This window comes from Notolepis coatsorum (genome assembly GCF_963971535.1).
Source record: "Notolepis coatsorum genome assembly, chromosome: 14".
NCBI lineage: Eukaryota > Metazoa > Chordata > Actinopteri > Aulopiformes > Paralepididae > Notolepis > Notolepis coatsorum.
This window is the reverse complement of record NC_140178.1, coordinates 4785273-4799064: the sequence shown is the minus strand read 5'-3', so window position 1 is coordinate 4799064 and position 13792 is coordinate 4785273. Positions and strand designations below refer to the sequence as shown.

Below are 13792 nucleotides of genomic sequence, written 5' to 3'. Positions count from 1 at the left end.
GTAATCTGGACGTTGTGGACAGCGACTCCTACAGGTCGGTTGGGGGACGCCTGCACAGCAGAGACATGAAGTGGCGGGGGTAGTGTGAGCCTCCCACACGTTACACCTCGCCAATGAGAGTCCGCGCTGGCAGGTGAAAAGATGTGACAGGCTGCCTCCTCGTGTACCAGAGGGGACACGTGATGCAAGGCTTCTATCCTCCCTACAACCGGCCAGTGGGGGACATATGCGAGCAACGTTCAAGACAGGGGAGGGGAGAATTGGCACAACGGAATTGGGATGGGAGAAAAAAATATAAAAAGAGGAGAAAAAGTGGATAAAAAAAAAAGATTACAATATATATATTTTTTATTCTACTAAGAGGTTGGCAGTCGACTACGGCTCCTTTCGATCGATTAGTCGACTAATCGGGGTCAGCCCTAATAAACTATAAACTAAACTATAGACTAAACATAATACACAACGTATATACCATCTATTCTACCTAACCGTTGCTCCCTGTTTGGGAGGAGTAGAGGTAATACGAGGAGGAGGTGGAGGAGAGCCTGCACCCACCCGTCTGGTCCTCAGGGTGGAAGGCTGGAAGTAAGAACTTACCCAACTCGTTCCTCCCCCATTGTTGTCCGTCTCTGTTGCACATTGTCTGGAGGTGTTGTTGGGCTGGGGGGGGGTGCAGGTTGGAGGGGCGGGGGGTGCAGGTTGAGCAGCTCTCTGTCAGGGACTGATTCTAGCCTCGTCTTCTTCAAGGTAACGGGGAAGACGGGAGGATAAAGGGGATAATTTTATTCAAACCCTTTTCCTTAATTAAGAAAGTTGTGCTTTTCCCTTCGAGTGTAATGGAACGTTTTGATTTTTTCCTCGCAGCCCTCACATTCAAATAATTCATTTCCGGTAGATTGCACTTTGCAGATTGCAGCCCCCCCGACTCGTCATGTACTGAAGCAATAAGAAATGACTTAAGCAGTGCCAGAGGTGAATCATTCTTAAACTGGGTTACGTGTAATTTGAGAGTGAACTGTAATACTTTTGAGTATTTCACAAATGTATTATTCATTAGATTTAAATGTCCAGTTTAGAGGAAAATGTTAATTGTTCCTAAAAAACGGCATGGTGCTGGCCTTCCATGTATCGGCAATATAAGATAAGATAAGATAAGATATTCCTTTATTTATCCCTTGGTGAAATTCAGGCGTCATAGCAGCATGGGGGAGGGGGGAGGGAAGGTACAGGTATGGGCAGGGTAATAGTAGAAAGACATACATATAGGCATTTACAATTATAGTAAAATATGAGTAAAATTATAGTACTGATGATTATATTATATGTGGAATATTATATTATCTGTGGAATATTTTATTATCTGTGGAATATTTTATTATCTGTGGAATATTTTATTATCTGTGGAATATTTTATTATCTGTGGAATATTTTATTATCTGTGGAATGTTATATTACCTGTGGAATATTATATCTGTGGAATATTATCTGAGGAATATTATATTATCTGAGGAATATTATATTATCTGAGGAATATTATATTATCTGTGGAATATTATGTTAACACGAATATTATATTATCTGTGGAATGTTATATTTGTGGAATGTTATATTATCTTTTAGTTTAGTTTATTTGACAATTATTAAAATACATCACATGTTACAACAAGTCATGCATCCTAGTAAAATTATCAAGGATAGCACAAAAAAGTCACAGACTTATTTCCATTGTGGTCCTTGATATCTGTATATTATATTATATGTGGAATATTATTACATTATCTGTGGAATATTATATTATCTGTGGAATATTATATTATATTATTATGTTATCTGTGTAATTCCCCCGGCGGCCACATGTAAGGCGACACTGACCCTCTCCTCAGTGGACTCCACTTACAGCTTTGGTTAAGCCCTCCTCAAATAGCAACAAAGGCTCGGGGAGGGATTTTCAGGACAGAGATCCCTCGGAAGCCTCTTACAGAGGGATGGAATTGTTGGATCTGAGGCTTAGATATTTCTATAGGGTCAAACAGTGGAACTTTTTCTATTTTTTTTCTTCTTTTTATCAAAAAATATTTAATTGGCTAATTAAGTTATTGTTGTGTAAATCGTGCCAAAACACCATAGTGATGTAATTCTTCTCTCTCTTTCAGTTTCTGTCTCTTTCTCTTTCATCTCTCTCTCTCTCTCTGTCTCTCTCCTCTGTTTCTGTCTCGTTCTCTTCTCTGTTTCTGTCTCGTTCTCTTCTCTTCTCTCTCTGTTTCTCTGTCTGTCTGTCTTTCTCTTCTCTCTTTCTCTTCTCTCTCTATCTGTTTTTGTCTTTCTCTTCTCTCTCTCTGTTTCTCTCTCTCTCTCTGTTTCCGTCTTTCTCTCTTCCCTCTCTCTGTTTCTGTCTATTAACTCTATTTCTCTTTCCTCTGTTTCTGTCTTCCCTTTCTCTTCTCTCTCTTTCTCTTCTCTCTTTCTCCTCTCTATCCCTCTCCTCTCTCTCCTTCTCCCCTCTCTATCATTCTCTTCCCTCTCTCTCCAAAGGGGCTTTATTGACATGGGAAACATATGTTTACAGTAGTTATTGTTACTGTAAATCATGCTGAAACACAATTAAGTGGTGTAACCCATCTCTCTCTCTCTCTCCCTCTCTCCCACCCCTCTCTCTCTCTCTCTCTCTCTCCCCATCTCTCTCTCACAGCATTTGTCATTTACAACTTCCTGAGCCTGTCCTTTGAGTATCTGGGCGGAGAGAGTGCAATCATGTCGGAGATCCGAGGGAAGAGCATTCAGTGAGTTGCTCTCGTTCTAAATAATCTCTGGAAAAAAACAAATGAAGCATTCATCTTCGAGTCAGTGGCTTCTCTTTTTTTTTTGCTTCTGTTTTGCTATTTATTGCCCCTCCCCTTTAACCCCCGGCCCTCCATCCAACCAATCCCCAGCCGCCTCCGGGCCTGCGGACATTAGCATCAAAGGTCAACGTCGTACGGCAAACTTTAAGGAAGCGGCGGCCCTTTCATGTAATGGGATTTATGTAATAGATTTATGAATGAGCCACGCGTGTCTCTCTATTTCAACGGGCCTTATGGCAAATGACAAAATAAAAGAGTCCCATCACAAAAATGCAATTTTCTGTTTTTAATATTCCCATAGATTCATTTATTTTTTTAATAAGCCACCTCCCTCCCACGGGGCGACAGTGGCTCAGGAGGTTAGAGCGGTCGTCTGGTAATCTGAAGGTTCCCGGTTCGATTTCCACTCCTCCCTGGCATTGTGTCGAAGTGTCCTTGAGCGAAGTGTCCTTGTCTCGGTGAGCAGGTTGGCATCTTGCTGCTTGGTCGCCTCCGCCTTCGGTGTGTGAATGTGTGAGTGAACGGGTAAAAATGTGAGGAACAAATTGTAAAGCGCTTTGGATAAAAAGCTGTTATATAAATGCAGCCATTTACCGTTCACCCTCTGCTTTGCGACACTTGTTCCATTCAATTTGAAGGATTAAAAAATCTGAACCCATCGGAGGAAACGAGGCTGATGGAAAGTTAAGGTCTGTCGCTGTATTCATCCTGCTCACACAAAAGAGCCGGCTGTAGCCGCTGGCTGGAAGATGTTCTGCCCTTCATGACGCCTGTTTCCTGTACAGAAGATAGCGGGGGCTCTAAAGGATCGAGTTTCCAACTTTTTCAAAAGGCTTTTCGAGAAAGTAGGCCAACTTTAAATGATATCTGTTGGACCGTTACTATCATCATCTTTCAAACCGTATTATTTAAACTCTAAAGGTGACTTGAGGTTTCTCTCGTTTACTGTCACGTCTAAAGTCTGTAAGTGGTCATAAGTCTCATGGTGGTAGTGTTGTCACGATACTGGAATTTCGAACTTCGATACGATACCTTGAAAAGTATCGATATTCTATACCATTTTCGATACCACAGGGAAAAAGGTTCAACCTTAAAATGTGAAAAAAAAGACGAAAAAAAAATATATATATATATTTTTTTAATACATTTTGCTTTTGTTGCTGGTTGATTCTCCTCAGCTTCTCTCTGGTACTATAAGAGAAGATAAATATAACACTTTTAAAACCCTTTGTTTATCTTTAGATCACACATTTAAAAATAACTACCGCTAAATGATATAATCTTAGAAATTAAGTAAACAAGTAATCTGTGTTGCATGTACCTGACAACCTGAACTGTTTGTATTACAGTCATATTCCAACTTAACTGAATGCACGTGTGTGTGTGTGTGTGTGTGTGTGTGTGGACTACTGTACTAATGTCAGGTATTGAAATAAACAATGCAACTTCCTTATAATTTTTTTTGAATTTTTTATGAATAATTAAATATCGATATTGCTGGGAAAATGAGTATTGAAACTGTTTTAAATATTCAGAATCGATGTATCGAAAAATCGATATTTTTGACAACACTACATGGTAGACTAAAATCTAAGTGGTCATAAGTCTCATGGTAGACTAAAGTCTAAGTGGTCATAAGTCTCATGGTAGACTAAAGGCTAAGTGGTCATAAGTCTCATGGTAGACTAAAGTCTAAGTGGTCATAAGTCTCATGGTACACTAAAGTCTAAGTGGTCATAAGTCTCATGGTAGACTAAAGGCTAAGTGGTCATAAGTCTCATGGTAGACTAAAGTCTAAGTGGTCATCATAAGTCTCATGGTAGAGTAAAGTATGTAAGCAGGTGGGATGGTTGTCTTCTGAATCTCTTCCATTATTCAAAGCAAACGGCACGACCGCCACAAGTCACTGACTACGACACAGCTACACTTTCAGACGTATTTTAAAGCCGGAAAACAATCGGATGGAGAGATGGTTCCATCCCCAATGGGCACTTTTTTTTTAATTGAAAAAGGGGGGAGGGGGGAAATGCTTTTCCCACTCGTGACAGATTCTTTAGCATGTTTCCAACGGGCCACGCAGGACTCAACCCCTGCTGAGGGCCGCAAAGGAAACGGACATTCTCTGATGTATTCCGAGACCAAATCAATCCACTTAAGCTCCCTGCGATCCCATCGGACGTCTTATTTGATTGTACGTAAGTGTTTTTGACCGAGGTGGCCTTGTGGTACAGGCTCGTACTCTTGACTACCACTGGGTCTCGTGCTCCACATCGTACGGCACTGAGAAAACCCCTGTTGAAGTCCTGCCACTTAGGCTGCGTTCACACTTAGTGCTCGATTCTGATTTATTGCTCAGATCAGATTTATTTTTCTTTGGCTGTTTTTAAAAATAATAATAATAATTTTTTATTTTATTTATAAATGTGGCCCAATATCAGATTCCAGTGTGAACTGGTCACTGCTCCTGAACTGACCCGCATGCGCACATGAACAATAAAGAAGATAAGAAATTGTGACAAACGTCAAGATTCTAGAGTGACGTAAAAGTCTTCCTAAAAGAAATCAGACCTGTATCTGATTTAGCACCACATTGTGAACGTGGCCCGAATCAGAATAGAAAAGATCCAGATTCCATGTGATTTGTGTTGTGTTCACACTGTCGTGAAAGAAGCAGATCCGAGTCACATTATGAGCAAAAATGATGTGGGCCGAGATTATACATCCCTACTTTACATTTACATTTACATTTACATTTAGTCATTTAGCTGACGCTTTTATCCAAAGCGACTTACAAGTTCTGTACGACAAGCCATCAGGAAGGGCACGACTCTATCAGCTGAGTAACAATGTTCATCAAAGTGTTGAGTGCTACAGTGTAGGTTAGTTTATTAGGACAAGTGCATGACAGTAAGGTTGGTTAGGGTTAGATATTTTTTTTTATTGTTTTTTTTTTTTTTATTCAGATAATGGTTGAAGAAGTGCGTCTTTAGTCGACGGCGAAAGATTGGACGTGATTCGGCTGTCCTAACTGGGGTGGGTAGTTCATTCCACCATTGTGGGGCAAGGACTGAGAATAGGCGACTTCTCTTTGATGACCCTCCCGGAGCTTGGATAGGAGTAGGTCTGAGGCGGCCAGAAGATGCAGAGCGTAGGGGTCTTAATAATTGGCAAAACCAATATATATATATATATTTCCCCCCCTCATTTACAGTCACGTCGAGTGTACGTACAGAAATACGCAAAGAAAAGAAGCGTATAAAATCACACCGCATATAAAATCATATAACAAGGCGAGGCAAAGAGCAAGGATAACTGTCGGAGCAGGGAGGTGTAATGTCACTTTGTCACCAGTGGTAGTGGGCGTGTCTGTCTGGAGGTGTGGGCGTGTCTGTCTGGAGGTGTGGGTGTGTCTGTCTGGAGGTGTGGGTGTGTCTGTCTGGAGGTGTGGGTGTGTCTGTCTGGAGGTGTGGGTGTGTCTGTCTGGAGGTGTGGGTGTGTCTGTCTGGAGGTGTGGGTGTGTCTGTCTGGAGGTGTGGGTGTGTCACCGGGGAAGAAGGGTCATTAATATCACCTGTGCCTCGGAGCTAGTGGTGGGGGGGGGGAATCGATACCTAGTAGTATCGCGATACTTTGCGATATTGCGATACTGTATCGATACAGGGACGCCAAGTATCGATATTTAATTATTTATTAAGTATTCTTTTTTTCTTTTGTATAAGGAAGTTGCATTGTTCATTTCAATACATGTAATAGTACAGTAGTCCACACACACACACATGTGCATTCAGTTAAGTTGGAATATGACTGTAATACAAACAGTTCAGTTTGTCAGGTACATGCAACACAGATGACAGTGTTGACATCCGTCTGCTTGAGAAAATACCGTGTTGTTCTGCAATAAAAATGATTGAAGTGAGACGAACAGACTGAACACTTTATTTTATTAGATAAAACATGTTGACAAAGTTTTACTTTGCAGTTGAAAAAAGGCAATAAATCGCAATATAGCGCAATATTAATAGCGCAATACTCAGCATATCGCAATATATTTAGTACCGCAATACTATCGTATCGTGACTCAAGTACCGTGATAGTATCGTATCGTGAGGCCTCTCTGGTGATTCCCACCCCTAACTCTGAACCACTCTGTGTTTGTTTGTTACGGAGAGAGGGTGAGGCTGGCAGGGTGCCTCTATTTCTGTTGACCGCGCTACGTTTACTGATTTAACCATCGGAATCCCTGTACAGCTCGCCTCAATCAATTAGAATATCGTGGAAAAGGGCGGTTAGGTGGCGTAGCGGAGATTGCGTTCGTCACCAACCCCGGAGCTGTGAGCTGGATTCGCCTGTTCGAATCCAGCTCACAGCTCCGGCGTTGTCACCAGCTTGGCTGGCCGTCTGCACTAATACAATTGGCTGTATTAGAGGGTGGGAGAAGCTGGCGGGGTGGGTCCGGGTCGTTGTAAACAGCGACTCCTACAGTTCGGTCGGGGCGCCTGCTAAGCGCGGATAGGATCTAAGTGGGATAGTGTGATCCTTCCACACGCTACGCCCTCTCAGTGAGAGTCCGCGCTGCCAGGTGAAAAGAAGCGGTGATTGGCTGGACGTGTGTCGGAGGAAGCACGTGATAGCCTCCACTCTCCCAGACCGACTGTGGGGGGTAAGTGTGCAGCGACCAGGAAGGGGATTGGGAATTGGCATACGACTAACATTGGGATGGGAGAAAATCGGAGGAAAATGGAGGGGGAAAAAGATCAATAAAAAAAAAAATATCGTGGAAAAGTCAATATATTTCGCTGTATTGATGCAGTAATTTGTGCAAAAGGAGCCCCGACCAAGTACTGACTGAACACACATGAGCATACTTTTCAGAAGGCCGACATTTCTATATACATTTTTATTATTTTTATTTTTTTATTTTTTATTTATGTAATATTCAAACTTTCTTAGATACTGAAATTTGGGCTGTAAGCCATAATCATCTAAATTAAAAACGAATAAAGGCTTGAAATATTTCACTCTGTGTGTAATAATGAATCTATAATCTATGAGAGTTTTGCTTTTTGAATTGAATTACTGAAATAAAATAACTTTTCCACGATATTCTAATTTATTGAGCTACACCGTCTGCGAGAGCGTGGAACCGAAGGCTACAATAAACACCCTTGAGCTGCAGCTACGGACTCGCGGGCTCATTCATTGGACCCGCGTGTCGGACAGATGTCCCTGCCCAGTGCCCACGCCCTCCTCTCAGCGGCGTTTCAGTTGTCACTTGTCGTGTTACAATAACGATCAAGGTTTTAAACTCTGCAACAGAAGCTTTAAGGACCGTTGGAGTTCATTCCATGAGCTAGAGGGGCATCATCGCAGCTAAATGCAGATGCACCCTGTTCAGAGCAAACCTTGAGGTTACATACAGCAGACAAAGCTGAGGCAAGACAAACGAATAATATATATACTGTATATATATATATAAGTATTCAAATAATACTTGACTAAGAGCCAGGGCTGAAAGACTGGAGAGGCCATATCAAGAGTGAAGGGAAGGAGAGGGGTCATGAGCTCATTGAAGGCAGGTGATGGTTGAGTTGAGTCACTTTGTTCATAGAACTTGGGTAAAAGGTGCATTTATATAACCGCTGTTATCCAAAGCGCTTTACAATTTGTTCCTCACATTTTTACCCGTTCACTCACACATTCACCGATATGGACCAATATAAAAATAAAAATAAATGCATTTAATTCTTTTTACTCTTTTTTTATTTTATTTTTTTATCTTTTTTTTTTTTTAAATGTTTATGTTTTGGCCTTAAATAGTTTCAAAATATCAGTCATTTCTGAAAATAAGTTACAAAAAAAGAAAAAAAATGCGTTTTGGAAAATAGCTCTTTATTTGATTATCATAAAAAAGTGTTTTCTATACAGAGATATCGACATCGGTAAATATCGGTATCGGCCAGAACAGCAATATTAATATCGGTATCGGCCACAATTTTCACATCGGTGCATCACTAGGTGCGACCATGCAAGGTGCCGACCTGCTCATCGGGAGCAATCAGGGGTTAATAATTGTCTTGCTCAAGGACACTTCGACACACTGCCCGGGAGGAGCAGGAATCGAACCGGGAACCTTCCGGATTACCAGACGACTGCTCTACCTCCTGAACCACTGTCGCCACTGTTGTTTTGTTGCTATACACATGGTCTAGTAAGAACCACTGTTAACCAGTTGGGGATTTCAACTGGTTGGTGGAGGCATACAGGCGATATTAAAAAAATCAATGTAATTATTATATAATTATTATCTATTATTTAATGAATATGAATATAAATCTACTGCCCGGCACCTCATGTTCTGTTCTCCTCACAGGTCCAGTTGCCTGTATGGAACCTGCTGTCTGGCGGGAACCAGCTACTCCATTGGCTTCTTGAGATTCTGTAAACAGGTGAGTTTCAATTTCCCCCTTTCTTTCATCTCACACGCGAGAGATACTTCACCCATCGCACGGCGAGCCCTCTTGTCTCTCACCCCTCCGCGGGGACTGTTCCCCCGATATGACAGCTGTAATAATTGGCTGTCTAACTTTCTCAAGGATATAACATTCGCTGGATTTAAAATAAAGAAATAAAGGAACGAAGCAAAACAAAAGCAATCTTGAGCGCGGGGGGGGGGGGGGGGGGTGGCGCTGGCGTGGTGATAAACACAGATAAATAATATGAGCTGTCAGCTCGCGGGGCTCCGGGGGCGCGGCACGGTGGCACCAAGCTCCCTCTCCGAGCCCCCTGATGGAGATTGGATCCGACACGAGGTGTGTCTCCACAGCCGAGAAGAGCTGATGAAACGAACAAGCGAGTGATAAACACTTTGCGTCCTCTTTGACAGGACGACGTCTGCGACGATGTGGAAGTGCTTTCACAACGCAACCCTACTGCTCCCTCTGGTGGCCCTCGTGGGAAATGATCAAGCAGGGGTGTGTTTCTTTTTATCTGGCGAAGGGACCGGTCTCGAGACCACGTGCGCGATTTAGAATAACGCGTACATAAAATGAAAGGTATTGTATTCCCAAGCTACCTACATCCTCAGTGGAACAGTTCCCCAGGAAGCTACCTACATCCTCAGTGGAACAGTTCCCCAGGAAGCTACCTACATCCTCAGTGGAACAGTTCCCTAGGAAGCTACCTACATCCTCAGTGGAACAGTTCCCTAGGAAGCTACCTACATCCTCAGTGGAACAGTTCCCTAGGAAGCTACCTACATCCTCAGTGGAACAGTTCCCTAGGAAGCTACCTACATCCTCAGTGGAACAGTTCCCTAGGAAGCTACCTACATCCTCAGTGGAACAGTTCCCTAGGAAGCTACCTACATCCTCAGTGGAACAGTTCCCTAGGAAGCTACCTACATCCTCAGTGGAACAGTTCCCTAGGAAGCTACCTACATCCTCAGGGGAACAATACCATCCCTAGGAAGCTACCTACATCCGCAGTGGAACAGTTCCCCGGGAAGCTACCTACATCCTCAGTGGAACAGTTCCCTAGGAAGCTACCTACATCCTCAGTGGAACAGTTCCCCAGGAAGCTACCTACATCCTCAGTGGAACAGTTCCCTAGGAAGCTACCTACATCCTCAGTGGAACAGTTCCCCAGGAAGCTACCTACATCCTCAGTGGAACAGTTCCCTAGGAAGCTACCTACATCCTCAGTGGAACAGTTCCCTAGGAAGCTACCTACATCCTCAGTGGAACAGTTCCATAGGAAGCTACCTACATCCTCAGTGGAACAGTTCCCTAGGAAGCTACCTACATCCTCAGTGGAACAGTTCCCTAGGAAGCTACCTACATCCTCAGTGGAACAGTTCCCTAGGAAGCTACCTACATCCTCAGGGGAACAATACCATCCCTAGGAAGCTACCTACATCCTCAGTGGAACAGTTCCCTAGGAAGCTACCTACATCATCAGGGGAACAATACCATCCCTAGGAAGCTACCTACATCCTCAGTGGAACAGTTCCCCAGGAAGCTACCTACATCCTCAGTGGAACAGTTCCCTAGGAAGCTACCTACATCCTCAGTGGAACAGTTCCCTAGGAAGCTACCTACACCAGTGGAACAGTTCCCCAGGAAGCTACCTACATCCTCAGTGGAACAGTTCCCTAGGAAGCTACCTACATCCTCAGTGGAACAGTTCCCTAGGAAGCTACCTACACCAGTGGAACAGTTCCCTAGGAAGCTACCTACACCAGTGGAACAGTTCCCTAGGAAGCTACCTACACCAGTGGAACAGTTCCCCAGGAAGCTACCTACATCCTCAGTGGAACAGTTCCCCAGGAAGCTTGTTTTCTTTGTTGTAATGTAGCTTATATCTTACAATGCTTAGCTTACATCAGTCTACAGTATGTGTGACATTAGTGCCGCATACATCTCGATGCTTACTAGCTGTCAATAGTCACTCTCTTACCGATAGTGTGGGCTAATCAAGGACAGAGAGGGCAAACAAAAACCTTTAAATATACATTACACTTTACATTTAGTCATTTAGCTGAACACTTTTATCCAAAGTGACTTGCAAGTTGTGAACAACAAACAAACAACAAACCAGGAAGGGAAGGGAACACCTCTGGCAGCCAGGGGTCAGTAACGATGTTACTGCCCCTTAGTGGTGAACTTGAGTGCTGCAGTCCTCAGTGCACATAGTAAAAACTAGTAGATACGTGGAGTCAGTCAGTTCAATTTTTTGGACTACATTGCAAAATTATAGCACATAGCTGTCAAAAACATTTCACTGTGCTGTTTTTAAAAGGGCAACAAAACACGGGTTTAAAATAAACCTTACTTTAAAAAAAAATGGGGGGGGGGAGTAGTGGTTATGAATAAATACTGAATGAGAGTTTTGTGAGAAACACTGTTGTAAAAAAAAAAAAGAGAAGAACTTGAGACTCGACTGCACAAAAAAACGGAAAGTGACAGATGTGGTGAGGCGTGAATCTCCTCCAGCCACAGACGGGGGGGGGCGGGTCTGAGGCGACAACTCACTGTCGCCGACGCCTGGGTGACTGTTTTGGGAACTAGACCCACGGGAGATCCCCCCCCCCCCCCCCTCATCCTGTAAACATCAGGAACCGATGGTGAAAAATAATCTTTTATTTATCGGCTCGCCAGGCAGGAAGAGAAACAAAACCAGAAGATAGATATAACAACAGAGTTAATAATACAGAGTCTGTTTTTAAGATGAGATATTCCTTTATTGATCCCCTTGGGGGAAATTCAGGCGTCATAACAGCACAAGAAACTAATAGAAATTGTGTAATAGACTAATAGTACACAATAGTACTTGTGAAAGGATTAAATAATTAATCCCCAGCCCAACATGCTCCACAGCAGTAATGTGGACATAATGGACAAAAGTGAGCATAAAAATACCATAATTATATATGGGCATAAAAGGAGTATGAAATAGACGGTAAAAGCGATGCATAAAAGCAGTGCAATGAAATGGCTCTCATTTACAGTGCAATAATAATAAAAAATAGACATACAATTAACATAAAATAGACAATAGTGCAATAAAATGGCTCTAGTTTACAGTGCAATAATAATACAAATAGACATACAATTAACATAAAGCAGGATGTTCCATAGCTTTATCTAGCCTCCCTAATGTCCATATAGGCAGGGTGTTCCATAGCTTTATCTAGCCTCCCTAATGTCCATAGGCAGGGTGTTCCATAGCTTTATCTAGCCTCCCTAATGTCCATAGGTAGGGTGTTCCATAGCTTTATCTAGCCTCCCGAATGTCCATATAGGTAGGGTGTTCCATAGCTTTATCTAGCCTCCCGAATGTCCATATAGGCAGGATGTTCCATAGCTTTGGTGCATAATTCACAAAGGCTGCATCCCCGATTGTCTTCAAGACAATTCTATCAATATTTTACAGTACCAGTGTGTTAACCTTTTGAAGGCAATTCTATCAACATTTTACAATTCTAGTGTATTAACCTATTAACCTTTTTGAAGACAATTCTATCAATATTTTACAATTCTTTTTATCGTATATTGTTTGGCAGCCCTTGATATTCGGTAGAATAAACATGCAGCTTTCTTGGAGTGTAGCTAAATGAAGACGCTATGGTCAGTCTCCTGTCGTACACGGTGAGGACAACTACTAAATGTGGTTCAATGTGACTGAAAATGATGGAGCAGAGACCACACTTACTATCTCCATAAATGTCACTTGACTTGGATACCAAGACCTTTGGTCCGTTAACTAGGGCTGTACCGAATGTCTTTTATTTTTTTTTTACATTCGAAGCTTCTATGGAAGTATTCGAATGAAGCTTTGAATGTCTGTCATATTTTATGACAATCATAATAAAATGTTTCTCCTCAATTGAATAAAGTGATTAATCTGATTCGATTGGTCTCTTTTTTTTTAAATTAATTCAACTTTCTTTAATATAACTCATCAGTTTCGTCAACATAAATAATCCAATAAGGTCACGGTTGGTACGAAAGTGATGGTGACGTCTTGATGGAGCGCCGAGCGGATGCAGACAGGCTACATCATTTATGATAAATGTTTTATTAAAATGTTTATGATTATGCTATATTGTAGGGCGGCTACGTGGCGTAGTGGGCAAGGCGCTCGCCACGAATGTTGAGACGCTGGGCTTGCCTGTTCGAGCCCAGCGCTCCACATTGCTTTCAGTTTAGCTGGTCGTTCATACTAATACACATTGGCCGTATTAGGGGGTGGGAAACTGATGGGTGGGGATCGGGCGTTGTGGACAGCGACTCCTACAGGTCGGTTGGTGCGCCTGCGCAGTAGAATCAGGAAGTGTCGGGGGCAGCGTGAGCCTCCCACGCGTTACTCCTCGCCACTGAGAGATCCAGCTGCGCAGGTGAAAAGATGCGACTGCTGTTACCTCGAGTACCGGAGGGGACTTGTGCTATGTATGA

The 13792-nt window shown here is 42.7% G+C and overlaps 1 protein-coding gene across 1 annotated transcript in view; it reads left to right on the top strand.

The window, feature by feature from the left end:
- tmem184a (transmembrane protein 184a) overlaps nucleotides 1–13792 on the top strand; it is a 78131-nt gene that overhangs the window by 54911 nt on the left and 9428 nt on the right. The window contains exons 4-5 of the mRNA XM_084328404.1: nucleotides 2690–2780; nucleotides 9211–9286. Of these exons, the coding sequence (XP_084184530.1) occupies nucleotides 2690–2780; nucleotides 9211–9286 (167 nt within the window). The remainder of the gene's footprint in view (nucleotides 1–2689; nucleotides 2781–9210; nucleotides 9287–13792) is intronic.